Source organism: Mytilus trossulus, chromosome 1 (genome assembly GCF_036588685.1).
Source record: "Mytilus trossulus isolate FHL-02 chromosome 1, PNRI_Mtr1.1.1.hap1, whole genome shotgun sequence".
Classification (NCBI taxonomy): Eukaryota; Metazoa; Mollusca; class Bivalvia; order Mytilida; family Mytilidae; genus Mytilus; species Mytilus trossulus.
The window spans coordinates 40783056-40794672 of record NC_086373.1 but is presented as its reverse complement, the minus strand read 5'-3'; the positions used below and the strand labels follow the sequence as shown (position 1 = coordinate 40794672).

The 11617-nt window shown below is 32.1% G+C and overlaps 1 protein-coding gene across 1 annotated transcript; it reads left to right on the top strand.

Moving 5' to 3' along the window:
- The first annotated feature begins 488 nt into the window (after window positions 1-488).
- On the top strand, window positions 489-1601 carry LOC134717587 (uncharacterized). Its single transcript, XM_063580112.1, has one exon. It carries the CDS (start codon window positions 489-491, stop codon window positions 1599-1601), a length of 1113 nt encoding a protein of 370 aa, XP_063436182.1.
- Window positions 1602-11617: the final 10016 nt, after the last annotated feature.

Genomic DNA, 11617 nt, shown 5'->3' with positions numbered 1-11617 from the left:
TATGACAAAACTTAGTTAACAATTGGGTATGTATGAAAAACATAAAAAAAAAAACACATATATACATGCACCACTCTATCGTCGCACTTATTGTCCACTTGTTGATTGATTCTATGTTCTTTATTAATCAAACGGTAACGATCCGTTAACATCAACGCCAATACACCAAAATTTACTAACAGGTAAAACTTTTGATCAGCAATACTTAATGTCGACTATACTGCATGGATTCTTAATAATGTAAAAAAAACTGGGCGTAGATGACTAAGCTAGATATATATATATGCATACACTAGTTCAATTATTTCCTCAACTTAATAATTACCAGAAACTTTTTTCATATGACTTTAAGTCCTAAAGATCAAACTATAAATACATTGTTCATCGAGGTATATTAAGTATGAAACTTTGACACGGTTTGCTTAATAACAACAAACAGGACGTAGTTTTACAAATATTTTTAGTATTAAGTTTTAAAACAGTAAGAAATGGCGACATCATTAGCATCAACAAGTAGAAGAAAAGCCCAAGTTCCAGTGCCATGCTATTTCTGTAAAGGACAAGAAATTAAATGGGAATGCAAAGACTGCGATGTCCGCATGTGTAACTCCTGTAAAGTCACTTTTCACAAAGGACTTCATTCTGTACAAGATCATGACGTTGTTTCCATTCAGGAAATGAGCAGATTATCACTTGGTTCCCAGGAGGTAACTTTTGCAATTATTTTGTCAATTTTCAATTCATTCACAACTTCTTTGCCAGCTGTTCATACTTTACTTAGGTCGGGTGACGATTTGCTTTACTTTAGCTCAAACATTAAGAATTGTAAAGACAATCAATTAGTTAAAGGGAAACTTTTAAAACCATCAATGCTAATTTTGCAGACGTTAAAGAGAAAAATGTGTGACATTGCAATAAACAAAGGCGGTGATATACTTTTTATTGAACATCATGACAACAAAATTCAAATGTTATCATCTGTAGGTGAAGTAAAAACTGTTTTAGATACTTCTCCGATGATATCTGTGGCCATACATGTAAACAAGGAAAATGAAGTAGTGGTTGGAATTCGAGAACAAGGACCACCGTTTCCAGTCAAGAATTTTTCAGTCAGACAAGTTATAATTTTTGATAGTGATTATACACGTAAAGTAACATTAGAATTCGACAAAAAGGGGAAGAAATTGTTCAGTTATGCATTGCGAATTCGCACTGATTCTAGAAATTTTGTCTATGTCATTGATCGACTAGACAATGACAACAAAGGTAGAATAGTAGCTGTCCATAGAAATGGTCGCTTGAAGTTTACATTTGACGGGCAACCGTATTCAGAAACATTTAAACCACAAGGAATTACTATTACGCCAAGTAATAACATTGTAGTTTCTGACTCAGGTAGCAATGCACTACATGTTTTAAACTCGAATGGAGATTTACTTGCTCTGCAGATACTTAAGAAGGATTTTGGAATCCAATATCCACTCAGTTTATGCTTTGACGCTGAAGGATATTTACTAATTGGATGTCACAAAGGAGAAAATGAAGACTACGGAAAAATTCATGCCGTTAAAATGGTAGACAGTCTTATTAAATATGAATAATAATAAATGCTTCCCGATTTCGATGGCTTATAATGCAATAATTCTATTATACAGAATACAGTCTGTCTGATTTATCTGTTAAGTGAACCACACCACAGTAACTTGATGCATGTACCTCTTTTCATGTGATACTTTTAAAATGTGTTCTTGACACAACTGAATCAATCACATAATTAAAGCATGTCACCCCTGTAAAAGAAGGACTAAAGATACCAGAGGGACAGTCAAACCCATAAATGGAAAATTAACTGAAAACGCCATGTCTTAAAATGAAAAAGACAAACACACAAACAATAGTACATATGACACATCATAGAAAACTAAAGAATAAACAACATTAACCCACCAAAAACAAGGGATGATCTAAGGAGCTCCGGAAGGGTAAGCAGATCCTGCTCCACATGTGGCACCCGTCGTGTTGCTAATGTGATAACAAATCCGGTATATAGTCTAAATCGTTCGGTCACATTCATGAAAATGAAGGGGAGTGTACGTTACAACGTAAGGAACATATCCGATATCCTTTTCAAAACGGTCATTCCATAACATTCAACCAACTCGTGATGGCGTCCGTAAATTTTTCGAAGGGATGATTTAAACTTTAAAAGGTTTTATAGCTTCCTTGTGATCAGCAACCCTCTGTCAAGAAAATCATGATAGGAAATGAAAGCACGGAATATCGTATCGATTTGGAGATATATACCCCGTATGCAGGTGCTGCTGGAATGGTGCTACTTAGAAATGGAAAGTTCGCACTTAGAAAGCTGAAATAATCTCTTTTGTCGTAAAGAGATATAGGAAGATGTGGTGTGAGTGCCAATGAGACAACTCTCCATCCAAATAACAATTTAAAAAGTTAACCATTATAGGTTAAAGTACGGCCTTCAACACGGAGCCTTGGCTCACACCGAACAACAAGCTATAAAGGGCCCCAAAATTACTAGTGTAAAACAATTCAAACGGGAAAACCAACGGTCTAATCTATATAAACAAAACGAGAAACGAGAAACACGTATATATTACATAAACAAACGACAACTACTGTACATCAGATTCCTGACTTAGGACAGGTGCAAACATTTGCAGCGGGATTAAACGTTTTAATGGATCCAAACCTTCTCCCTTTTTCTGAAACAATAGCATAACATCACAACATAGAAAAACATACGACAAAATATCAATTTGCAGACTTAACTCATTCAAAAAACGTATGATTACACAATGAACGAATAAATTTGATCTGCGATATCTGAATACAAATGCACAGTTAATTAAATATTAGAGACAAACATTCGTGACCAAAAAGCTAACAAACAAATTTAAACACAGGACATCACTGAGAAATATTTAACCAATCAAAGTTCTCTTTAGATAAAAACCGTTTTTTTATAATCTTGAAATTTATACAAATGTTCTAAGAATAAGTGAAAAATTGAAGATAGTACAAATAATCAAAGCTGGTGTACAGACAAGATCAATATAAATAAAAAATAACAAAAAGCATTATAAACAGTATCAACAGGTCGAATTAACAAGAAAATACGATTAGAGAAGGTTTGTTTTGTAATCGTTTCAACCAGAATAGAGTCATTTAAGTGAAGTGGAACAGAAAATATCAATCACTATCAATATCATATTCTGTTAGAAAAAAAATTAGAAAGAACACATAACATGAATAAGCTGATAAAGTTAAGAAGTTTCTTTAAAAATATTTGTAACACAACAAAGGCTATTCACACCGTAAGCTCCAGAATAAGAAGATGTAGTATAATTGGTCAATGAAACAACTATTAGTTTTCTCGTTTGAATTGTTTTACATTGTCTTATCAGGGCCGTTTATAGCTGACTATGCGGTATTTGCTCATTGTTGAAGGCAGTACGGTGACCTTTAGTTGTTAATGTTTGTGTCATTTTGGTCTTTTGCGGATAGTTGTCTCATTGGCAATCATACCACATCTTTTTTTTTATATCCTTCAAAGACCTAAGTCATGGATGTAAAGAACTAATGGTAACCACACGGCCTGCAACAAGGAGAAAAATCCATACCATAAAGTCACCTACAAAATGCCAGGGATGACAAATTGAGGCATTTGGAACTAGAAATCAACGGTCAGATTATTATTAAAACATCAAACTACTAACAAAAATGACAGACAGCAAGCAACGACAACGACTGATGAACAAGGTATTGACTCGGGACAGGAACATAATAAAAAAGGCGGTGTTTATTATGTTGTGAGCGCTAAGTTAGAAAAGGCTTCATTCGTCAAAATGTAAAAACCAAATTACATAAACAAAAACGACACAACTTGTCGATATACGAGCGTTGTAACCTATTTAAAGTCCAAATAACTTTAATGATAAAAGCATGGTTTGTGCAATGCCAAACTATCAGAATCAAAAATTTCTAGGACCATTAATCTACACACCAGTAAAAGTATGAAATGGTCTATATCTGTACTAGACTGTACTGATTTTTACTCGACCAGTCTGAATTGGTCTGAAATTTACTTGATAATATTCGACTGTAGTCTGAACCATACTTAACAGTATGCATTTGTACTTGACCAGTTCTTAACGATTTGATATGAGTCTGAACCATCCTCGACCTAGTCTGAACCATATTCGACCTAGTCTGAACGGTACTCGACCTAGTCTGAACCATACTCGACCTAGTCTGAACCATACTCGACCTAGTCTGAACCATACTCGACCTAGTCTGAACCATACTCGACCAAGTCTTAACCAAACTAGACCTATTCTTTGTATCTATCAACTGAATTTTATCAATTTAGGAATCGTGACTAATATTTTCAATATTATTTTATGAATATTTCTGAAGTATTTTATGGTAACTGGACTATTTTCGACATTAGCTTAAGCCTAGAATAGATTTATGTTGTCAGTTGACTTTAGTTAGTAATGCAGTGAATATTTTTTTTTTATTAATATTTATATAAAATAGTATATAAAACAACTTAATAAATAAAAAAAAGAGATCTCAATTGTGTTGTTTTATTAAACCAAGAATTCAATACTATCATGATAATAGAGTTTCCATAGAGATACTTCATAACCTTTTTAAAAAAGGAAATGTGTTCCAAAGTAACGGTAAACATTTATTTCACTTGACTTAAACCCCGAAGTACACCGCTTTTTTATCAGTTTGGTGATGAGGAAAGTCACTGTATGGTTTCTCTTTATCAATGAATTTATGACCATATATTTGACAACGAGAAGCTGATGACTTGCAGATGCCTAGCCTTGTTTTACTTTTGTTACAAATACTTGAAATGTCATTAGGTAAAGAACGTATAATGAAGGTCAAAATATAAAGTGTGTTTACAATTTTTAATGTTTCCATATCTTTAATTGTAATTTCATTTCAATTGATCATGTTGATTTGTGATCTTGACAATGTACTTTTATTCAATACTTCTTTTATATTTGTGTATATTGCTGCATTGAAGAAAGACAAATTATGTGGACACTTTTGCTCAAGAAGAGGATACATTCAGCATGCTTTTTGAAAGTTTCATTGGTTTAATTATCGACCATCGTACTTAGGAAAATATAAATAATAAAAAATAAAAATAAATTTTCAATTTTAATACACAAATAATTTAACTCAGGAATCATTACGTGAATATTCAATGCATATGAATTTTGAAAGTAAAAATTCTTTCATCTATTACTTAGGTCATTGTCTTTTCACTGTGAACTGTTATCAGATGTGAAACCACAACCTCAACTATTTGGCAATTAAATCTGTCACAAGTTGATAAAATACTGTAGCTGTTACAGATCTTACAAATTCAGTCCGGACTGAAGTTTTTCGGGGTTTTAGTATTTTTTGTCAAATTAAAGACATGGCATTCATTAGGCACTTTAATATGGTATAATTGCCTCCATGCATGTGTGTTTAACCTGTAGGTAAAAAGAAAGCCCCATTTTCTTGAATTCGTGTATTACTTATCTTGTATATTTGAAAGGCCTTGTTTTTAAGTTAAACATGATGTTGCAATTTTGAATAAATGTTATTTAGAATTTCATACCTCTGACCAGGTGTGATCTTATTTATGAGTTTGCCCCAATCAGATGTTATACTTTATATTTCACCACTACTCAGAAAGACAATTCTATTCATTTATTTAATTTTTAAATCCCTTTTTGATTTTAATTATATATAATATATTATTTTTATCCTAAATATAATAATAGATAAATTTCTTATATAAGTTTAAACAATTTATAAATTTTGTTGGTTGTTGTTATATATGTCAGTTAAATAGAAATTTATTTTAACAATTAAAAATGTAGAGGTTATTTGGTCTGGTATGGTTCAGACTGGTCGAGTATTGTTCAGACCTTGGTTAAGTATGGTTTAGACTGGAAAAAATAGGTCCAGTAAAGACCGAGATTGGGTTAAGACTGTTTCAGACTGGTCGAGTAATAGTTCAGACTATTTCCAACGGCAAAGATAAGGGTCAAGTACGATTCAGTACAGTCGAGTATGGTTCAGACTGGGGTCGAGTAATGTCAAGTAAAAGTCAGACCAATTCAGACTGGTCGAGTAAAATTCAGTACAGTCGAGTACAGATATAGGCCATTTCAGACTTTAATGGTTTGTAGTGTTAGGTGGTCAAAGATTTCAGTTGTATGGTTATGGTAAAGTAATGATATGTGTTATTAATGTTTTTCTTATCAAATTAAATTTATAGACTGAGTTTGACCATCACCTGTATTTTATAAATACAGACAAATCTGCTATTGAAAGGACCCAATTGCTGGTAATAGCAACACTTCCGTCCGTGGTGAAATATTTAATTTTACTGTCGTAAGGTAAATATATATTGTAACCGAGATTTTAGAGATTAATAGTAACAAAAACCTACAAAGATTTTTTTTTACACCAAAAGAAAACATTACAGAAAATCCGACCAAATCTACAAATTTATAAGTCTTATATTAACAGGTCGGGACCACTACCTTATATGGAAATGCATAAATAAGCATACTTATGTTCTCGCACATGACATTAATTTTTTTTTTACCTAGTTTTTTTACCAATCCACTAAATGAGTCACAATGCATGATGGGCTTCTACGTGTTTACAGTCAACCAGGAACACGTGTAATTTACTGTAATACAACACATTTTTTCGTGCAATGCGGGATTCACAATTTCGCGTAGTTTTTCATTTTGTGTATTCTCATTTATAGTTCGTGATATAAAGTATTACTTCCATGCTCAGATTAATGAAGAATTAATTTGGTGTAAAAAAATCTTTTTTCTATGCGAAGAAAAAAGGGTTTGAATTACCCGATATATAGCAATTAACATGTTTGATGATGGCACACAGATTTCATGTATTTGTCCACAAGACAGCAACGAAACAACAGCGAAAAAACACAATTACCTATGAGACAAACTTACTAGTGTAAATTTAGCCTTCGATAACAGCCGGTGCTGATATTCACGAGTACAGAAAATTTCGTATAGATAATTAAAGGCAAATGTGTGATCCTTGAATTTTGTGTTCCTAAAAAAGGCGAAGAAATATTTACATACATGGCAGTGTTAACAAAATCTATAAGTATTTATTTTTGTCACATTTCAGTATATGGGACTTCCAAACTGTTCCCTTTGTTTGGAAGGTAGTAAAGTCAGCAACTGTAGTTTTAGTTTGTTCGTTTTTTTAACGGGCTTCGACATTTTCCAATTAGTAAAATTATTACAGCTGATTTCTTATACCTGCAAAGTAAAACTTTGGTTGGCTTGCTTGCTTTGTTTGTATAGTTGTTTATACCAACTTTGAAAATAAGATTGACATCTTTAAACAATATATTTATATAGGCATAGTTTAACTTGTATATTTTATATTTTGTACAATATAAAAACAAAGTAAGCAAACTAACCAAAGTTTTGCTCTACATGCATTAGGAAATAAGCTGAAATGATGTTATCCATATGTATGTGCGACAAGGTGGAAAATTTTATATGTTTTGTGAAAATTGCAGCGTTGGATCTATAATAAAAAAAGAAGATGTGGTATGATTGCCAATGTGACAGCTGTCAACAAGAGACCAAAATGACACAGAAATTAACATTTATAGATCATCGTACGGCCTTCAACAATGAGCAAAGCCCATACCGAATAGTCAGCTATAAAAGGCCCCGATATGACAATGTAAAACAATTCAAACGAGAAAACTAACGGCCTTAATTATATAACAAAAATGAACGAAAAACAAATATGTTACACATAAATAACAACCACTGAAAACCAGGCTCCTATACAATACATTTTTTTGATGGAATAGATTTCTTCTCCTTTTATATATTTAATTCGGCCGGTTGTTTTTTTTTTGGTTTGGATTGTTTTACACAATTAATTTTTGGGTCATTTATAGCTTACTTTTCAGCATTGAACCTATGACTGCTTACTTTACTAAATTATGTCTTTGATGTCTCATTTGGCACTCATACCTCATCTTGTTTTTTATATATACAAAGCACGCTTTAGAAGAAAAAAAAAGATAGGTAATATGGCATCCACTATGATCCAGAGACTTTTAATACTAAAATGGAGATATTTTACATATGTCAACGGGACATCAGTCGAACGATAAAAAACCTCTGAGGTATATTTTGTGATAAAATTAGCAACAAACGGATATTATCGATGGATGAAACTATAAAAAAATGTAGTGAGCTATATACCGTTCCCGCTCATTGGCCCCCCTTTTTTTGACTATCAGTGCATTTGGATGGGGACGTGTAGTTGGAACACCCCCCCCCCTTTTGTTAAGGGTTAGGCCCCCTCCCCTTTTTAAAATGGCTGGATCCGCCCCTGCCGCTTTCATAACACTTATTTTTAGCATACTGAATATTATGATGTTCTTACTTTTAGTTCAGGTCCTGATAAAAAAATTACACATTCAGTACAGAAAGAAGTGTTTCAATGAAAGTTTTTGTGTTTTTCTAGGCATAAATGATTTTGGAATGCCATTATACAGGTTTGAAAGAGGTCATTTTTTTGTTATAATTGACAATGGTCATTACATCTGAAATTTCACTGTATCAGGTCGTAAAATTATTGCACAGGTACAATGGAAAAAAGCCTGTTCAACAACTTTAACAAGGCGAAACAGAAAGTCGAATAGTGAAGCCCGTAAACAATACTTTTTTAATCTGAGCATGCAAATTGAAGATTATGTTATATATTTTACATTAAATATTTTTGCAAAATAAAAACATTGGTAATGAGAGTCCCAGACAATATATTAGTTGACTGTTTTACTACTAATTCCACGTGTTTTGAGTTGTAGTTTACTCGTAGTAGCCCACAATGCATTGTAGTTCATTGAGTCGATTGGTCAGTTTTTCAAGGCCATATTGGCCTTGTGTTTAGGAAATTACTATGCAAATATATTCTGACGTCAGAAAATCTAGAGTTCTCGACCTGATTAAGTCTTCCAGGTAATTTGCATTACATTTGATATATTTTCTGGTTTCCATTTTTCTGCGATTTTTGATAAAACTCTTAGTATCGTTTTTCCTATAAAAAAATACTTATTCCTGGTTACGATACTTAGAATTTTCCTATTATTGTTTGAGGATTTAAATTGAAATATATTTTGACAAACGTCCGGTTTCTTGTTCCCTGAGATCTGATGACAACAGATTTTGTTTTTGTGAAATTTAAATTGTTTCTTGTTATCATCTTTTATTAATTTCCTTGTGAATTTGTGTTTGCTAAGTTTCAAGTCAAGTAACATTTGACCATTATTCTGGTTTTCTGTTTTTGGAGATTTTATGACAAAAACATTAGTGTGTGATAAAATACTGTAGCTGTTCCGTATTTTCAAATTTGTCATATTTCTTGAACAAGCATACATTTGTGTATATTCTGAGCTGTTAAAAATGCTAATTTTGAATTTAAGATGTTTCTCGGTTAAATAAACATAAAATTCATAAAAAAATTCATTACGTTGATTAAAAAAACAATGATGCCTAAATCGTCAATTTCCACCTATTTCATCTGAAGCAACCTATCGTACTGCAACCAGAGTTCATGTTTAAAACTTTAATGGTCCGGAAAACACACACCTAAATTATATATCGATGGAAAGAAAAAAACGTGTACAATAAGAAAAGTTTGGTCGTAAAAATCCAGAATGGTCACATTTTTGTACAATTGAGGTAACAGTTTAGACCTTAAAATATCAATATTTAAACCATAAGGACAAAAAGGAGAAATTTTCGGATATCTATTCAATAGAATGCTACAAAAACGATTCAATCATAAGCATATGCTATAAACGATGTTAAAACGACGAATTTGACTACTTATATGAAAAGCTAATCAACGTTAACGTTTCTATGACTTAATACATTCTTTTAAATATGTTTAGGTATGAGAGATCATCATGAAGGAAACTAAAAATATTCGAAAACACGTTATTCGCAAAGTTTTTTGTCCATTTTCACTATTTAGTATGCTCTATTTCAAAATTTCAGAAGTACTCTAAAAGAAGTCATGAAACAAGTTTAAAGGATAGGAAAATAAGTTGTAGGACATTAACTAGAAGCCTAGAAGAAACGACATTAAAAGGGCTGTTTTGTATTTTTTAGGTAACCAATACATAGTATGTACCCTTAAATGTTACGAGGAAAACTCACTCTAAAATGTGGTAAAGGTAAAGTTTTGATTGTCTGCTATATATTGTTAAGTGTTCAACGCATACCACCACGGTACAGCATTGTTGTCTGGAATTCTCACAAACGCTTTCCGATTACTTAGAAAAACCAGAAGCATCTGAAGTGACCTGGTAGCACTCTGTCGGATTTATTTTCGATGGTGAAAGATGTTTTGATCCTTGGTTCCTTCAAACTGATAAGTTCCCGCTTTTAAAGGATGTTGAGGACCCCTGTTTCAATATGGCCATATGAAACAAAACTTTGATATTTCAAAATTATATTCTATTCTGACGTCTGATGCAACAGAGAAAATACAAAAAAAGAAGATTTGTTTATATCCGTGTATCTGTAAAAATAAAACATTGAAAAGGAGAGATGTAAAATAGTCTAAAACAAATTAACAATGTCTTGGCAGAAAAAAAAAGACAAAAAAAAACCCGACAAAAAGACAAAAAGAAAAACGAATACTAAAGACTGAGAAACCCAATCCGTACTAAAACACATGGTGACCTCAAGTGTTACAGAAGGTTTACAAATCATGCTACCCTTGTGTCACCCGTCGTGTTGCTTAAGAACAAAGTGCCTATCTTTTACAGCCAAATAAAGAATAGGTAATAATGTATAATAAAAGCTTTTCAGGGCTATGTCTATTTATTTTCTTTTTTGTTAATTGATGCACATATAATGTCAAAAAACCTTTATCATAGCAATGTGTAGCAAATTGTTTTCTACATGGATAAATTTCATTTAATCTTTCAGTTTTGGAAATATTTTTGTCTGAGATATTATGAGTATATTTGTCATGAGAAATTTTGAATACTTCAACTGTTCAGTTTAAATTTGATAAATATCAAGGACAACAAGTATTTCAGTTAATTTGCATTACATTTGATATATTTTCTGGTTACCTTTTTTCGGCGACTTTTGATAAAAAATCGTAGTATCGTTTTCCCTAAAAACATATTAATCCTGGTTACGATCGATACTCTGTCATTTTCCGATTATTGTTTTGAGGATTTAAATAGAAATACATTTGACAAAATGCCCAGTTTCCTTTTCCCTGAGATTTTATGACAAAAGATTTTTTTTTTGTCAAATTATAATTGTTTCTTGTCATCATCATTTATCAATTTTCTTGTGAATTCGTGTTTGCTAAGTTTCAAGTGAAGTAACATTTGACCATTGTTCTGGTTTCCTGTTTTTTGAGATTTGACGATAAAAACCTTTGTGTGTGAATTTGAGAAGTAAATTCTAACCTGAAGATTACGGTTCAACATTTATTATCTCGGAGCAAAATTTCCTTTGCACAATTA